Below are 18510 nucleotides of genomic sequence, written 5' to 3'. Positions count from 1 at the left end.
GGAGCACTAAGGTGTGCTGGAGTCTTGTCCAACTCCAACAAATCTGCACATCATGAACCTGAGCAGTTGTTAGGAGAGAAGGATAGGCTTCTCTTTTAGAGCGCTCGTTTCATCTCTAACAAGAATACTGACAAAACACAGGTGTATCCTTTCCCTTCATCAAGTGCTTTACCTTTTTTCTTTTTTTCTTTCCTTTGTTCTGCCTTTTGGTGAACCCTCTGTACTTCCTTCAGAAGCTCACCTCTGAGCAAACAGCGGAAGGAGGCTGCCAGAAGGAGTCCTGCAGTTCGTGGTGCAGAGGAACCATACTGTGGTACAACAGCCATCTGCTATGTTTTTTGTAGCATCTCCTTGATCTGCCATTCTTTGCTTCCTCCTTTTGCTGGTTCTCACAGCAGTCTTATTCTCACGTTCCGGAGACTGAATTAGGAAAGTTACACATATCCCACCTGTTGCTTCTCTTTCTTCCCTGCTTATCGACTGTTAGCTCACTTGAACTTGCTCTAAAGAGAAAGTAACTCCAATTTCTTTCAAACAATCTGAATTCTTGTGGCAGTTTTGCCCTAACACAGTTAGGACCATTTCCAAACTTACAGCTAAAGCTGTGCCTACAGCCCCACTGCTCATCTTTCTCTTTTCTTTGCTACCCCAAGTGTTTGAATGTCATTGTCTTTGACTCCTACTAAGCTGTTCAGTTGCTGGCATGTGCACATCACTGCCACCTTCTTCAGAAAAACAAACAGGTCTGAAAGAACACCCCCATCCCCTCACACACCCCACCCCCTGTCAATACTGAAGCTTCCATACCTTGACCAGTTGGTGCCTTCTTCACTGACCTTTAACCTGAGTGGTCACAGTCAATCCAGATCATAGAACATAGCCACTCTTCTCCCTCTGGAAGTTTCTTCTGAGTATTGCAGAATTGCAGTATCTGACTTTGGTTGTGCCGTCTAAGCAGGTCTTGCTTTTCCTGGGGCAGAGCTGATGTGCTCCAGTTCTGGCTTCTGCATTGCTTCTCATGAGCAAGATGTGCTTCCAGTCAGAACACTCGGCAAGTCTTCTCTCCCCCCTTCCCTCTGAGCCCCTCACAGCTCTGTTACATGCATAAATACTGGAGCTTCCTAGTGGGCGCTGTAGGATTTGGACACTCTGGTTGTCTTTTGCCTTCTGCTGCGCACCCTCAGCCATCAGAGAAATTGGACATACACACTTCCGTGGTTGTGAGCTATTTCAGATGTGGGTGGCTCCTGACTCGGTTTGCTTTGAATTCTTGTGGTTTCTGTTGGCCTACAGCCTTAATTGCTGAAGTCAGAAGGACTTCTCTTGTCTGCGTGGTAGATGGGAGATAGGAAGCAGACGTTTTGCTGAGTGTCCCCTATGAGATGGTTAGATTGGTGACTATACAGCAATAAATCCACAGCTTCCGGGCTGTGCTTCCTGTGAATTGGCTGGCTTGCAATGAGAGAAACTGACGTGAAAATATCTGTGGATCAAAATACATTACTAATAAACCAATGTGGAAAATAAACCTGCCTGCAGTAGGTGTGGGAAAGAGGGTGAGATGATGAGCTGGCAGTGAGCCCTTGGGTTGGCTTGGTGCTCCAGCACATTCATCTCTGGTGGGGTGCAACCAGTGACTGCAAAGCACTATGTGAGCAAACCAAAGATGGTCTGAAATGTGCTGTTTGTAGCAGTGAGGTGACAAAGCTGGCCCACATTTTCATTGTCAGCCTTTAGCAGAAGCAAAGCTTCTACTTCTTAAAGGTACTTGCAGTGAAAGTTCTTATGCTTTGATAGAGGGATAGAGCAGAGTCTCTAAGCTGCCTTTTATTTTTATGCATTGATGTTTCTGAGCAGCTTGTGGTAATGTGCCTGCCTGCTGTGGCTGATAAATGGGAGCACCTTTTTTTGTGTGTCCTTGTTAACCACGGTACAGAGCTGAGTGTTGAACGCAGCTGTATCCACCTTATGTAGTGCCTGCGCTGGCCTTAGGCAAACAGGGCAAGGAAGGGTGGATTCTAAGCAAGTAATTTGCATTGTGCCACATTCTTCTTAATCTTTTGGCTCATCTGTATATGTGACATCAGTCATGTGCTGTCCTTACTTGCAGCAGGAGTTCCACTGCGCATATGTCAGTCCTTGACTGAGTTCTTGGCCTGCCGGGGTCAAGCAGTGTGACTGTTCTGTATTGATGGGGAATATTGTGCAGGCGCATAATGAATTTTGTTTAAAAAGCATTCAAGGCTACAAGGTGTAAATCCAAGTGGCTCTTCTGCTGCATGAATTCAGGGTCAAGTGTAATTACAACTTCTCTAGAAAACTAGTTTGTTCTGTTTGCCACAAATAGAAGCAGAAACCGTGTTTTCATGCAGTTGTTCTTACTTGAAATGGGGTCTTGGTACATTTAAACAATTGTTATAGCTGCCATTGTATTGCTGCGTGCTTGAAGGAATAAACCACTGAACAAAGTGCTGTTTTTTGTGTTTATTTGGGACCTCAGAGAGGTTGGGGTTGGAAGGGCCCTCAACGCCCACCCATCCTTGTGCCGTGGGCAGGGCTGCTCAGGGTCCCATCCAGCCTGGCCTTAGCGCCTCCAGGAATGGGGCACCACAGCTTCTCTGGGCAGCTGCACCAGCGCCTCCCTGCACTCTGAGTAATTAATTTCTTTCTGACATTTAATCCAAATCTCCTTTTTATTTTACTGCCCTTATCAGACTTTCTTCATGGTCTATTTCTCTCCTGTTTATAAGCTCCCTTTAAGTAGCAGAAGGCTGTAATGATGTCTTTCCCCAGCCTTCTCTGCCCTGAACAAGCCCTCCATAGCTGCAGCTCCCTGTGCAGAATCGTGCCCTCCTCTGAACCCGCTCCAGCAGCTCCTCCTCGTGCTGAGGTGCTGGACGCAGTACCGCAGCTGGGCCCTCGCACCGTTAATTCTTTCTTCCGCTTTTCCCCACTTTGGGAGCGCACTTTTAATTACGCGCGATGGCGCCGCGCACCCAGCACGGGGCGCCGCTCCGCAGGGCGGGAACCGCTCGCGGGGCGGGGCTGCGCGTGCGCCGTGCGAGCGGCAGCATGGCGGCGGCCGAGACGTGGGGCGCGGCGCGGTACTTCACGCGCTGGTACAAGGCAGGTGCGGCGCGGCCGGGCGGGCGGGATGGAGCTTGCCGGGGCGTCACCCTCACCCGTGTTTGTGGCCTCTCGCAGACGTGAAGGGGAGGCCGTGCGAGGACTTCTGCGTGCTGCAGCACTCCAACAGGCGAGTTGCCGGGCGGGGCGCGGAGTATTGCTCCCCCGGGCCCGGCGCCCTCTGGCGGCGTTGCGCGGCCGGGGCGGCCACGGGGCCGACGGTTCGTATTGCGGCCGCGCTGCCCCCGCCGCTCTGCGAGGGGGTGGGGGTGACGCCGAGCCCGATGCCCGCAGCTGAAGCTCGATTGTAGGTATTTATCTACTTACAGTGCTACGGGTACGGGCAGAGACAGCGCTGGAGCTGCTCCGAGCGCTCAGGGTACGGCTTTGCACCGCTACGGTACGGTAACTGTCGTTCCTGTTGCAGAATCTGCGTCATAACGTTGGCAGAAGCCCACCCTCTTCTTCAGCACGGAAGAACAATTACAAGCATTAATTACCAAATCAGTCCTAATTGTAGCAGGCTTCAGAATAAAGTCTCTGGGAAGTCCAAAAGGGTACGTGCGTGGGACTTTCTGATTTGCTTAGTTCTAGTCTGTCTCTCTCTCACTGCCTGGGACTCTCCCTCCTTCCCAGATTGACCCCTGGCAGTGACCCATCCTTTTTATTTTCAGCCCTCTGCAGGTAATTGTATTCAGACTTGAGAGAGAGACCCCCGGCCGGGAGGGTACAGGCTCTGAAGCACTGAGGGGTGCCAGTGTTGCTCCAACTGCTGCTAACAGTCTCTGCTAAGTCAATTTTGTAGAGTATACAGAGACACAAATATTCCTTAATAGATACAAACTTGTTTTCATAAAATACCAAGGATTTGGAGATTGTTTTGGTGGCTTTTTTTTAATTGCAGACCTCTGGTCTGTGACAGATGACAGAATGAGGGGAAATGGCCTCAAGTTGCACCAGGGTAATTTTAGGTTGGATATCGGGAAAAACTTCTTTACAAGAAAGGGTTGTTAAGCACTGAATGAAATAGGCTCCCCAGGGAGGTGGTTGAGTCCCCATCCCTGGATGTGTTTAAAAACTGGATGTGGTGCTCAGGACATGATTTAGCAGGGGGCTGTTAGAGTTAGGGTAGCACGGTTGCACTTGATTGATGATGTTTAAGGTCTTTTCCAACCTGAGCAACTCTATGATTCTCATCTACTCCTGTAAGGAAGTATAAATATGGAGCCCCTAATGACCTGTAGCTGTTCTCCTTACTTTGTTCTGTAATTCACCAACTTGTGTTATTGCTGATGTTTATGAAACTGTAAGAAGAGCTGGATAATTAGAAACACACATGTATTTTTTTTCCACATGCAGGGAGCTCAGTTTTTAACAGAACTTGCCCCGCTCTGCAGGATATCCTCATCAGATGGAGAAGAATATACCATTTACAGGTAAGGATTTTTACACTCCCACCCCCATCCTGACATACTGTGCACTTTTACTGAGTCTGAATACTTTTGCAGTTGTATACGAGGGCGACTGATAGAAGTGAATGAAAACATTCTTAGCAATCCAGCGCTTCTGCAAGAAAAGGTGAGAAGCTTTTTAATTCTTAGCCTTTATTTTACTACTTCAGTGCTAACATCGTTCCTCCATTTTAGCCATCAACTGAGGGATACATTGCAGTGGTTCTACCCAAATTTGAAGAGAGCAAGAGCATAACTCAAGGACTTCTGACACCAGAAGAATACAAGGAAGTTTTACTGAAACGTCAGAATTCTTCTTCAGGAAGTTAATTATACAGGCTAAATAAGCTGCTTTTACATCGTAACTTTCATGGCATTGAAAGGTGTGTCTGCTTATAAAAGTGGAACTTGACATATTTGTTTTATTCTTGTATGAAACAGGCAAAATAGTTTGTATATTAAAATTGTCTTCTCTCACAGCCGTAGTACGACAAATTTTTTACGTAAGCACAATTTTGGAGAGTAGTTATGTTTCAGGGATCTCTTTGCTCCTGGCTCAATGCAAACATAACACATAGAGAAAAAGCACAATTGAGCTGTTAGGTAATTTAGCCCTGTGTTGCATTAGTTTGGCTTGCCAAAGGTGAATTGAAAATAAAATGCAATAGGAGCCTGCCTACAACAAACAGTTAACCTTGAAAACAAGCATTTCACATCAGGTTACGATTCCTAGCACCCTGAAGTCAAATAATGCCCTTTTTATAGAGGTTTCTCATAATCAGTATCTATTTACTTCAGTTTTAAATGCTGTAATGTAAAGTCTACATGTAATGCTTCAGTGGTTCTACATGCAATTCAAATTCTGCTCAGTAAAGTTTAATCATAAAGGAAGCAACAACTGCCATCTACAGATAGAGACAGTGAAAGAAAAAGGGTTTTAGTCAAGAGTCTTAATCACTTAGGAGTACACTTTGGAAATATGAATAATGTCAGCAAAACTAAGATTCAGTGTCAAGCTCTCCCCAGAGTGTTTTTTCCTTAGGACTGAACTTCATTGTAGTATAACTAAATATTTCAGTGCTTTAGGCCACAACCTTTCAGACTACATTCCTGAATGGGCTTCATAAATCCATAGACTGAATTGGGCCAGAGAGGAGTTTACAAACATCAGCAGTAGTGTTACATAGAGCACAGGGTTCTTTACATGAAAGGTCTGTTAGCAGCATCTTTGGGTTGAAACATCCATTAAGACATTCGTAAGCATTAATTACAAAACCAGTATCAATAGTGAGCATAGGAAATTCATTCACATTATGAAAATACATAATGATTACACTACTTGGTGCTGTCATTGCTAAGTAACAGGACATCTATTAGATGTGACAAAGGTCAATAGGTTTAATTCAAATTAACCTGGTTTGACTTTCCACAAATGAAAGCAAAATTGAAACTTCAGCAAGAGTTATTTTCCCTAATGGAGCTTCTGCAATTTCTAAGTGCTGTAATTACTTGCTCTCTAAAAATGTCATTTTAGTTACGTGATTTTCCAAAGATTTGATACCAAACATCTCCACTCTCCTTTCTGGAGCGTGTGCGTTTGTACTGGTTCGTGTTCTGCCTTCTTTCCACGGGGGAGCAGGCTTGAGATAGCCATTCCCTGCTTTATTCTGTATACAAAGACAACATATTATAAAAAGCAAGCAAACATACACAAAAACACAAAAACAAACAAGAAATCCCAAGTTTAAAATACTGCAGACAGACCAAGGACTCACCTTTCTCATTAATTTGCTGCAAACTGGAAGAAGTTGACATAACAGAGTCATCACATTCCTTGTTTTCTGAATGCATGCATCAACCTATACAAGACAGTTACAGTTGAGTAAGACCACTGATCACTTCCACTAGGCAACATGAGATGAAAAATCTATTTTGAGCTTGAAATGAATACGAAGGGTAAACACAAATCCAATCTTTTCTAGTCTAAAGGTTTTGTCAGCCTGCTCAACTTCTGTAGTGTTCATAATGCAGCAGCATCCCTTCTGTTAAACCAAGACAGAAGCTGTGAAGGAGAAGAGAATGATGCACATCCCAGGAGAGGGAGCTAAAAATAATATTAAAAGAGTAACATACATGTCTCGGAAATAAAGCTCTCACTATTTAAGTGTGCTTATCACAGTTCTTCATCTGTTTTTTTTGTTTGTTTGTTTTGTTTTTTAAATTCTTTTCAGCATGATTTTAGAAAGTAGTGCATCACAGAAGCCTTACTTTGATATGAGTTACATTAAAACTACTCAATTATCGGAACTTAAGCCAAAAGCACAGCACAGATCATTAGGTTTAGGCTGTCCAGAAACATTAATTTGATAGCCTTTAGCACTATGTACCTATAGAGTCTGGAGCTCCCGTTTAGTCTAGCTAGAGCATGTGGAAGAAACCAAGCAACAGCCCTCAGGTGCTCAGTTTGGGTTTGATTCCTTTGGATGGCGTAGCTGGTATCAGAACTGAGCTGTTTCTCCTACAAAATGGAAACATCTCTTACAGAGCCAATGGGAAACCAACACCCAGGTGTACAGGACTGCTCTTCTTAAGAAGTTCTGCTTCTGTTTGCTGCTGTCATTTGTAGACCATTGTAATCATGGTAACAGTGCAGAAACTTTTATGACAACTATGTAAAAGTTGATGTATAACAACTATTAGGATGGACTCTGCCTTTGGAGAAGCAGCATGCATTTTAATAAAGGAGAGTATTCAGGGATTGGAATTTATGTTTATCTAAAGCATCAATTACAAGATCATAACTAATTATGACAACGGTAGTACAAATTACCTTCATTAGTACACTTTGAGCACTGAAGTCTTTTCTTAGGAGTTACACTTGACTACAGCTCATATTTCTTCAAATAAAGTTCTGTGTGTTACAGTAAAATAAATTCATCTCTTATTGAGCTGAGAATTCTGAGTTTCACCATTACAGATAGTGGGTAAGTTGAGGAAAACTTAGACATGAGTTCCTTGACAAAAGTCACCAGCAATAAAAAGTAATACACAGTAATGGCACCCTACAGACATCTAAGAGCATCAGTGTCTTGGGAAACATTTCTAACTCAACCAAAATGTTAATTTTGGTAATTTTAGAAACAGAAAGGAAAAGATCTTTCCTAAATCCTGTTACATACTGATTCTGCAGCTCACATGGTAACCTACTGGCAGGGAAAAACATTAATATCACAGAATCACAGAATGGCCAGGGTTGGAAGGGACCTCAAGGATCATGAATCTCCAACCCCCTGGCTCATGCAGGGCCACCAACCTCCCCATTTAATGCCAGACCAGGCTGCCCAGGGCCCCATCCAACCTGGCCTTGAACACCTCCAGGGACGGGGCATCCACAGCCTCTCTGGGCAGCCTGTTCCAGCACCTCACCACTCTCATAGTAAAGAACTTCCCCCCTGACACCCAACCTAAATCTTCTCTCCATCAACTTAAAACCATTTCCCCTTGACCTGATATTAATGATATGCCTGTGGCCAGTGGGCTAATTATATAAAATGCGGATATCCATGCTCCCTAAAGAAAATAGTCATGAAGGCCTGAAGAATAATGCTACCCAAACTATCCACCTGCACACTTCCATATACTGTATACTGGGTGCCAGCTTGTTGTATTTTGCCTCTCTTCAAACTCTCAGCATGAATAATGGGGTCAGGATAAACTTCCTTGAAGCCCTTCTGCTAAGGGGAAAAAGAGTCCAGAAAACAATTGCACCGAGGCTGAAGATCCTTTCTGACACAAAGTTCTGCAGTGAATGGCTGGGGTTACAGCTACCAGTAGAGATGGGAAAAAATATTCTCATTAGGAGGAACAGTTCTTACTGTTCTTCCTCTATACTTAGCCCATAAGCTTCTCAAAAGATGTGAAGAGCAAAACAGTATTTCAACTGGAGGTAAATTCCTTCTCATAAAGAACAGTAACCACAAAGTATTACATAGCAGATTAAAAGATTAAATGCTTCCACAACATTATGCAATTCTGTACCTCTTAAGGTCTACCTCCTTCTGCCAATCCTGGAAGTTCATCTGTTTTGTATGTTATCAGGACCATAAACTAGTAAGTCTCTGTATTTCAAAACCAGTTAGGTTTTATTTTCAGACATAGGTAATTTTTACTTTACCTTTGTAAATGTAGCACTTTTACCCTGAACAGAAGTTTTTGCTGTTATCTGGAGCTGCTTGCATATGGGGATCAGTTTTTCAGCCTCCAACAGTAGCAAAGGTTTGTCATCATCATGTACCTGAAATGCATTTTAGGAAAACAAAACCACTCATTGTTACAGACTCACTATTAGGTTAATGGAGAAAGCAACCAGCTTTTAAGCAGTATCACTGAAGCTGTGAGCTGAATGCCTATCCTAGTTGCCATACATCACCTGATCAGAAAAGACTTGAAGAGCTGAAGCAAGCTTAATTCCTTCTGTTGCAAAAATCTGAAAGAGAAAAAAAAAAAAAAAAACATGTAAAAAAGTAAAAAACAAAACAAAACAGAGCACCACAAAAAAATGAAGCTTTTTCCACTGTTTCAATAAATAGTTTATGAAAAAATAAAAGAGTAACAGAAAATATTTATGACAGTTGCACACATTTGTAGTTTAAAAATTTGCAGTGACTTTTGAAGTAAAAACACTACAAACTGTTATTTCCCCATGGCAAAGTTGAAAGATTTTCCCTTTACTTATGAAATACATCCAGCACCTAATTGGTTTTGCACTGGAGCAACTCACAAAAGTTTGGTGGGTAGATGACTCTCAGCCATATGTGTTGTGACCAGTCTCCTGTTGGAGGTTCACACATCTTGGTAATGTCATTCTACGTTCCCTTATTTGGTCTCTTGTTTTTAGAACCATAGAATCATTAAGGTTGGAAAAGATAAGATTAAGTCCAACCCCCAACCCACTCCCCCCACATCCCTCAGTGCCACATCCTCATTGTTCTTGAACACCTCCAGAAACAGTGACCCCACCACCTCCCTGAGCAGCCAGGCCACTGCCTCACCCTTGAGAGATTCTTCTTACTATCCAGACTGAACACCCAATGGCACAACTCAAGGCCATTCCCTGTCATCTTAACACTGTTACCTGGGGGAAGATGCTGACCCCTACATTGCCACAACCTCCATTCAAGGTCATTGTAGAGGGTGATAAAGTCTCCCCAAGCCTCTTCCAAACTGAACAGCCCCAGTTCCCTCAGCTGCTAGTAAGACTTGAACTTCACCAGCTTCATGACCTATCTGTATATTCCAATTTATTTTTATTTTTAAAAATCTTTTTCCTCCCCTAGGAGAATACCATTGCTCAGACTAAGATGGAGTACTTGTTAACACCATCAGGAACTGAATTAAGTGACATAGTGAAGAAAACTATCTCATTAAAGGCAACTGTATTTCCCACTTGTAACAGGAATCTCAGTTTAAGCAGCTGTCTTAATTAAGCACCTACAAGAACATTGCAAGTGAGCTTTCAGGAAGTACACAGTTGCGCTGCTTAAAACCCACAGTTGACAATTTCTGATACACTGTATTGATGTATAAAGAATCAAAGTGTTACATTTGCATTTTGTTCTTCATTCATAATCCCTAGCTCCTACTTCGTTAAAAATGTATTACCTCTGCTTGATGAAATAAATCTTGAGTAGTTTTCAGAAGTCCTTCTCCTCTGTGGAAAGCAATGAAAACAGATTATGTGCCACGTAGAGACTGAAGAATAATTTGCCTGCACAATTTATACTCCCTCAAACACACAAGGGGAGTGGAAAGGGGGTGACTATACAGACACATCTGTAGCACCAGCAAACAGAACACTATCCCTAAATCCTTGTGGGATATTTTGTACTGTATCTATCCTCTTGATAGAGGCTGTCTGCATCTTTTATATGCCTCGTGTAACTGTTAAACAAGTATGTGGCATTATAAGTGTAAAAAAGCACTTCTGAGTGTTTAAAAGGCAACAGTCAAAGCTTTCTTAATATAAACCTGCATGTTGTAGTAGCCATACATTCTCAGCAGCTAGTGTTCCAGCACTTTCCTTCCATTCTCTTTGAAAAGAAGTGTACACTGATACACTCTTTGATGTTTAGGTTCTGAAAGGTAATCTGATTTCATTTATTGATTAGAAAAGAGGCTGCACGCTCCCCTTCCCCTGTGCCAGAAACTAAGCCTCTGTTTTCTTCTTCCTTGAAGCATTTCTGCAACACATAAAAGGATCTGAAAATCACAAGAATAAGAGAGGGCATGCTAAAATCTTAGCAGCTACAGAATATGACTAACTATCAAAAGCAGAAAACCTACCAGCAAAGACAGTGAAGTACTGAATATTCAATTTTCACAGTTAGTTAAGAAGAGTGACTAAGTTGCATTTGAACAGGGATAACATGATGCTTAAGAACGAACACAGAGGATACAGAGCGAACAGCAGACCACAGGCAGTTAAGTCATAAGGGTAGGTAAAAACCAAAGTGCTTTGGCACAGAACCAAATTACTCAATGACTGCTTAAAATGTTATAACTGAGCACTCCATGCCAGAAAGCATAACCTTCGGTCTTCTACTTCCTAAATTCTTTGCAGAGACTGACACTGTGTAGGCAAATTTCAGAACAACACCTTTCAGTACAGCAAAGATCAGCAATCCTCAGTAATATAGTAATGTATCTATTCACTAATTCCCTTACTTTTGAGAATATTTATCAACAACCTTATTAAATATATTTCCTGCCTGAAATCTACAATTAGTTGTTCTGCCACAAAACAGATGTTTGGCACTTAAACAGAACCCCCACAAATTTATTGTATTATTGAACAGCTTAGAAATGTCAAGTCATCACAGAACTGTAGAATCACCAAGGTTGGAAAAGCCCTCCAAGATCATCCAGTCCAACTGTCCATCGCAGTAAAGTTAAAGCATAAGGTTGTAAATTAAAGCTCCTTTCTGTGTCTTAATACTCATGCCCTGAAAATAAAATGGTCTTACTTCTTATAAACAGTTTTATTTCTCCTCTCCCCACTGAAGCACACCACACACGCTGTCATTACCTGGTGAATAAATACATGGAGTAGGCCATACTTGACATGCCTTGTCCATGTTGCACAATCTCATTCTCTTGGTCCTCCCATTTCTCTGTCTCAGAATCCACATCAGATGTGAGCAGATGCAGTTCTAATCCAAGTTTTGCAATTTTTGCCTGTTCCTGTAAACGTTAAGAATATTTTATACATATGAAAACGTTCTCCAGACAGGAGAAAAAAAAAAAAAGAATTGGAAGAACTTTTACTAAAATGATAGCATCTTACCTCAGTATCTAGTTTGACTGGCTTTAACGTTTTCAGATTTGCATTATGCTTCTGTTTCAAACAAAAAATAATTATTTTTAATAAAAAGAATTGATAATTATTTTTGCTAACAAATGAAAAGAGATGGCTGTATACTTAAGACTTTGCAGGAGAGTTCCAACAGTTCACACAAACTTCTTTACAGAAGCTGAGAACCTGTTCTGATTTGCATGTCCTTTTGAAATGGGAAGTGCAGCCAGGGCCTGTACCTCCAGACACAGTCAGGTTTCAAGAAGACCTCTTCCACAATTCTCAGGCTTGTGCCTCTCGTCTATTTCCTCATGCAGCACCATCTTTTCCCCTTACCCTCAAAACCCCAAGTACTAGTTACTGTTGAACAGTCATGATCAAGTACAACTGTGCTGATTTTCCCAACAAATATCACACTGCTGTATCAGTGACTTGGGACTAGCTGAACCTTCCAAGCTGAGCTGGGGTACGTGTAAATGTTGGCATGACAACGTAACTGATCCTTCCGTGTCAGTCTGCTGAAATAGCTGGAAATGAACACTGAGTCTTTGAATTATTTTTTTTCTTTCATTCTCTTATTTAAGTCTTCAGCTATCCAAAATATGTCTGACTGCAAGCCAATCACTGGCTCAGATTAAATGATAATTAGTGGTATTGACGTGAGCAGAATATCCAATACAGCAGAGCTTGCAAACTGCATAACAGATAGACACAGCAATATATCTGATCTGTTGCAAATTAATTTGCATGTTCAGAGAAAGCAGCAGTTCCAGGCTTTTGCTTCACGTGCTGATGCTGTCACTGTGCAAAGACAACAGAAACTAATGTGGGAGAACATATAGTCCACACTCAGAAAACACAGAGCAGTACAGGGAAATGAAGAGCATAAAATTGGTGTCATAGCTTGGAGAGGTTTGTGTGAACCACTAGAGGAGGTTGGAGGACAAGGATGCAGCGTTGGAATCCTTGCCTGAGGATCTAAAGAGAGCTACTAATTAGTGGGAATACTCAGACAAATTAAGCCAAGGAATCCCTGCCACAGGAAAGTGGGAAACACTACCCATTGTGAGTAGCATAAGAAACACAGCTCCAGGTGTGGTCTCCATCTCTGACTTGAGGAATCTAAGCAAAAATGAAATACTGCTTTTACGTTTCTACCGCAGTTTGCTGCTCAGACTTCAGCTGCTATGCCATTTCTTTTCCCTATCCCCACATTTTTAATAGCTCTGGATCTTCTCAGTGTCTACCCAGATGTAATTCTGCCAATGTATTAGAACAAATGGGACAAGCTGTTCTCATATCAAAGGATTTTGAAGAAAAAAGTGCATAGATTGATGCTCCTAATTGTGATTTGATTATATTTTTACAGATGCATTTCAAGAAACGTCAGTTTCAAGGCAGACTCTCGAAGAAAAATACAAAGCCAAGCTACATTTCTATCTACGTACAAACTTTGGACTATAAGATATGGCAAAAATTTAAGCTGCTGAGTGAAGGGCATTCAACAAAATCAGCACATAACTTCCTCTATCTACAAATAACTAAAGAAGCCTCAGAATGTTTGTCGTATTTGTAGTTTTCTCCACTCTGGTGTTCACTTGCTGTATTTGAATAGAAAAATTGGTTCAAAAAAACCAAACAAACAAATTATCTGAACATTTACCACTCGGCTTGCAAACTGTGATTTGAAAGCTAATACTACAGAGAAAAATACATAAGTGCATTAAGTGCTACTAATGCTCTGCCCTCAGCTAGGACAGTCTGGGATGTCATTTGAAACCAGCATGCAGCACAGCCGCAATTAAAAATGTAAAAAAGTATATTAATTGGATCTACAGGAGCAGCACAGCTTCAGTGCAGGGACAGTTTGGGCATCAGCCATAGAGGGCAGACCGACTCCCCCAGCTCCACGCATCTTGGAGAAGATCCATGCAACCTTTTAGAGACAGAACTGTTTAAATCTTGGGGACAACATTTTTCTGAAAGCATCTTTAAATGGCATATGAACTGATATGTGGGAAAGTCACTTCAAGCATCTCTAAGTTTTGGCTGAAGTTCAGAAGCTATGTAGCTCAGCCAAACCAGGACAAGCCCACAGGGATGAAAACCCCAACAAAAGCCACTGAACCAGTCTATTTTTCAGTCTCAGTATTTAGTTCTGTAAATGTGAAATTCATTCATGCTCACTCAGTCTAAGACTATACTCTTTTTAAAACCTGCAGATTGGATTTATGATGGGTCACTCTCTTTTCAAGGGTCGGAAGTAACATATTGTATTTGAAGCCACAGAATTGCACAGCAGCAGGAGATGGAGACAGGCGTTCACTTCACACCCAAATTCCTCTACACCAGAGGTTGAAGGAGAGAAAGCAATGAGTGAAACAAGCTGGAAGGTACAGTAAAATCTGAGATCACTCTTCCCCTTCTTCCTCCCAGCAAAAAGATTCAATATGTAACAAGTGAATCAATGACTGATTACAGGGTTTAAGTTTTAACACAGAGATGCTCTCGGGAGCAATGTAATATCAATTACTGTCAGCTAAGGATATAAATTATCTCACAACTAAACCTCTGCACTGTAAGCATTCAGGATCAAATATGGAAACAAGAATCCATTATTTGAAGAGTTAAAAATATGCTCATACATATCCATGTGTTCAAAATAGGTCAGTTCAGACAACAATACAAAAAATTCAAAGTACCAAGACTTATCTTACAGTGCATTGCAGCGTATTCTCACTGTTTTAATAGCGACAATGCATTTATTATTACACATCATTAAAGTTAAGCATGTGGTGAAAATGTCATTTTAATAAACAAGGATCAATCAAAGCTCACCTATAAAGTAAGTGATTGAAGTCTGTGTGATTAAATACCCAGCTTTCTATGATTTTTATTTAGCCACCAAGTCAAGGTGCATGTTACCAAGGTATTGCTTTGTCCTCATTAAATGCAATATGGAAAGTCAACTAGTTAGCAGCATATGATGTAAATAGAACAGTCTCAAGAGCAACTTACCCCTGGTCTAGGCAGTGAAAGGTAGACACGCTTCTCTCCTAGAAGAACACACATATTTACACCAAAATTCATACGCAAAATGTAATCAGTAGGACTGCATGACTTATTTCAGCCTTCCTCAAATTTCAGTACTGTACATAAAAGTGAACGACTTACCTGTAACTCTTTGGATATTGCAGAGAATTGCCATTCTATCTTATGCTTCCAGAGAGAGAAACGTCAAGAACCTCTTACTGTTTAGATTTTAGCTCTCAGTAACTGGCACTTAAATATCTGAACATCTTCACTCTTTCCAATTTCTAGTCCCCACCATGCAATCCTGACTAAAGAAGCTCTCTCCAGTGACTGTGCAGCTATCACTACCTGTGCCAAATACTGTGGTAGTTCCATGTAAGGCTTTCCTTGGCCTCAGATGGCATAAAAAATTGCAGTAGGCAAAGCCACTAAGGAGAGATATCTAAGGTCTGTCTAAAGTAACAGCAATAAAACCCTCACATTATAATATACAACAAGTATCCCACCTGCACTGTATTTTATAAAGTAAAGAATCTATTGCATTTTACACACTTGCTGAATTATTTCCTATATCCCCCAGGTTCTCAGTCATTCTAAGTTCAAGCAAAGGAAACAGAGGAAAATACCCTCTAGGCATTAACTGAAAACGGATGAGAGTTTATTGGCAGGAGACAGTGCCACAGCTAACAGCCTACAATTAAAGCTCCAGTTATCAGATGTTTTAAATAACTATAGTTACATTTATTCAAATGTAAAGAGGAAAGCCTGCTAAACAAAAATTAAATAAAATTCTTACAGCTAGTGAAAAATAGAAGTTGCTTAAAGAAACGAAGGGCTAAGATAACAATATCACTAACGTGTTTGCAAGGAGATAACGCAGATGGGCAAGGAATGGACAAGTAACAAACCCCCTATCATTACTATTTCCTCCTCTTGCATCAGCTCCTATAGAAATTCCATTCTGAGTCTTCTGAAGACAGTTCTGTTATGCATTCATGATTTTTCAAAGTATGTTCTTTACCTTCTGACACCTGAGCTCCGTGTCTAGACAACTGGCTTATTTCAAACAAAACTCAGTGAATTAACAAGTATCCCTCAACCCACTTGACAAAGTTGGATTCTTCCCTTCTGAGATCACCTCTTCCTTCTTCACTCAGTTTTTAAGAAGTGAAAAAAGAGCTATCAGGGCACAAACTGCCTAACCGTTTTTCTTAGAATGTATTTACTCAGTTTAATTTCCCTCCACACACAAACATGTCAGATTCCTCAATAAAGACTCACAAAAATGATTTATCACATTCTCTGTATCAACACATCAACTAAAGGGGGTATAACAATGTATGTAAGAAGTACCAAGAAAAAATAATAATCTTAAGTTTGAACTGCTAGAGCATAAAATAAAATCTCTCTAGTAAAAACCTACTGTGTCCTATTGAAAAGAAAGTTTCAAAACCCAGAAAGTTTTGACATGAGATGAATACTGAGAAGAGAGAAACACAAGAGAGGTGAACACACAGAATTACGGCAACCAAATCAAAGGAAGAAGCAAACGAATGAGAAACAATGCCTTCCTTCTACCAACTCCTCTCATTTGGTTTTGGGAGATTGAACTGTTGACTATATACAGCAAGAAGATTATTTGACTATTTCTTGCAATGTTACTTTTTCTTTCTTTTTTTTTTTTAAAAAAAAACAGATTTCCCACCCCCCCTCCCAAAAAAAAAAAAATCCAAAAACTCAGGTATTGTTCTTTACAGAGCAGACCAACACAAGCCAGAGATAATCCTCCTTCAACAGAAAATATATCTACATTGGTATAAAAACCAAATTCAATATTTGGTTTCCATAACAGAACACACAATTTTCATGTATTAGATTTCCATATTTTAGAAGTTAGATGTAGACTAAAATTTTGAAAGATTCTGTCACGTTATGTTCTTTCTATCATTCATTCCTGCTTGCATTTATTTTCTGTAATGTGTTTTTTCTGGAATGTGTAAGAAAATCATTTTTTACTATTCCTATATACTCCTTACATATATACTCCTTTACATATATATATATATACACATGTACATATATATATGTATATATACATACATACATACATATATATATATATACACTCCTTACATTCCACTTTCTTATAGTTCTAGTCACATTTTTCTACCCACAATTTCTAAACTTCAACTTCTGAATGTTGCTTTTGACCTCATTTCTCATCTGTAAGGATGGCTATGCCTTTCTAGAATTCTAATGTCTAAACCTTTGAAGTTAGGAACTGCATCCCTTATTCATCAACTATGGCCCTTTCAAATCGTAATGCTCATTTAACTCCTTTTAAATCGAGTGGACAAATCTTCCTTTCTGCCCCCCTTTCGTTATCTCCAGAAATCACTCTCACATTTGTGATCAAATTACAAGGAAGGATACAATCAGAGGAGTATTCACACTGTTTTTCAACATATTGAAACCACACCTAAAGGGGGAGGAAGACAGGCCAATACTGGATCAATAAAAGACACTTCCATTAGGCGATTCACCTCAAAGTGCAAGAGCCTCAAATTTAAATGCCTTGTCTAAAACAGTTATCTTGGGCTTTCTGTGTAGTCAATGGGAGAAGGCAGCCACCCTCCACCAGCAGAACCAAATCTCCTCTTTTACATGAACTATCTCTACAGGTGCCCAACACTCCCCTTAGTTCATACCAGATACATGCTATTTCAAAGACATGCAGGTTTCAGGAAGGGCCTCCTCACCACTGTATTAAATGGTGGTTTTGGATTAAGCAAAAGTAATTCATATCTACCTCACTCTATAGCTCTGCATAGCGCACAGGGATACTAGGCAAGGAACTGATTAGCAGAAGACAAGTTTACACAGTGAGAATCTACAGCAATCATAGAAATGCTTGTTTTATTAGATGTGTCCAGCACATTTAGTTACCATTCAAATTTTGCCTCTTAAACTGTATTCTGTACTCTCTAACAAAGCCAAACATTTTGGTGGTACAAAAATACAAGATTTTAAGCAAAGGAGAATAAAATATATATATATATACACACACACACACAAACTTCTGACTGTAATTCTATCCTTCATTACACACCATCACAGTCCTACTATAAATAAAGCACTTTACACTGTCATCCAAAATAAAGATACTTTTTACCAACATCAAGACAAGTAGTATGAATTACAAGAAAATAAAATCTTATAAAACACTGTGAAACTCCACTTCATGGGAGAGGAGAATGACATTCACAAAACCTTTACAATCTCTTACCAAATAGATATTTTAGTCTATTTTATTAATTGGGTTATCTGACAAGAGTTACCTCTTGTCAAAGAGTTACTGTCAAGAGAAAATAGTGCTCAATAGGGAAGAAAACTTTGTGGCAGATTAGTGGATATAGTAGATCGAAGTTACTTCTAAGGAGATAACTGACAGTTAATACGCAACAATCCAGATTCATCGGGAGAGAAATCCCTTTAGCAGGCTGGGCCATGAGACAAGAAATAGGGAGACAAAGTCTCTTAAGCATCTTT

The 18510-nt window shown here is 40.6% G+C and overlaps 2 protein-coding genes across 2 annotated transcripts in view; one reads left to right on the top strand and one right to left on the bottom strand.

Moving 5' to 3' along the window:
- The first annotated feature begins 3051 nt into the window (after positions 1–3051).
- ABITRAM (actin binding transcription modulator) lies at positions 3052–5056 on the top strand. The gene is made up of 6 exons (XM_052704328.1): positions 3052–3130; positions 3205–3256; positions 3554–3683; positions 4486–4562; positions 4635–4704; positions 4773–5056. The coding sequence occupies exons 1-6, from the start codon at positions 3073–3075 to the stop codon at positions 4905–4907; spliced, it is 522 nt and encodes a 173-aa protein (XP_052560288.1). The 5' UTR covers positions 3052–3072; the 3' UTR covers positions 4908–5056.
- The window catches only part of CTNNAL1 (catenin alpha like 1), a 58790-nt gene continuing 45134 nt past the window's right edge, over positions 4855–18510 (bottom strand). The window contains exons 12-19 of the mRNA XM_052704316.1: positions 14947–14984; positions 11920–11970; positions 11662–11816; positions 10239–10287; positions 9007–9063; positions 8752–8871; positions 6353–6436; positions 4855–6244 (exon numbers count right to left, since the gene is read on the bottom strand). Coding sequence (XP_052560276.1) covers positions 6083–6244; positions 6353–6436; positions 8752–8871; positions 9007–9063; positions 10239–10287; positions 11662–11816; positions 11920–11970; positions 14947–14984 — 716 coding nt within the window. The 3' untranslated portion in view covers positions 4855–6082. The remainder of the gene's footprint in view (positions 6245–6352; positions 6437–8751; positions 8872–9006; positions 9064–10238; positions 10288–11661; positions 11817–11919; positions 11971–14946; positions 14985–18510) is intronic.

This window comes from Tympanuchus pallidicinctus, unplaced genomic scaffold (assembly GCF_026119805.1).
Source record: "Tympanuchus pallidicinctus isolate F22 unplaced genomic scaffold, pur_lepc_1.0 scaffold5, whole genome shotgun sequence".
NCBI classification, from domain to species: Eukaryota; Metazoa; Chordata; class Aves; order Galliformes; family Phasianidae; genus Tympanuchus; species Tympanuchus pallidicinctus.
The sequence above is the reverse complement of the archived record's forward strand: the minus strand, read 5'-3'. Positions and strand labels throughout refer to the sequence as shown.

Coding starts and splice junctions, on each gene's coding strand:
- ABITRAM (XM_052704328.1), top strand. CDS start 3,073: ATGGCGGCGGCCGAGACGTGGGGCGCGGCGCGGTACTTCACGCGCTGG. Junction 3,131..3,204: donor CACGCGCTGGTACAAGGCAG/GTGCGGCGCGGC, acceptor GGCCTCTCGCAG/ACGTGAAGGGGAGGCCGTGC. Junction 4,563..4,634: donor GAAGAATATACCATTTACAG/GTAAGGATTTTT, acceptor ATACTTTTGCAG/TTGTATACGAGGGCGACTGA.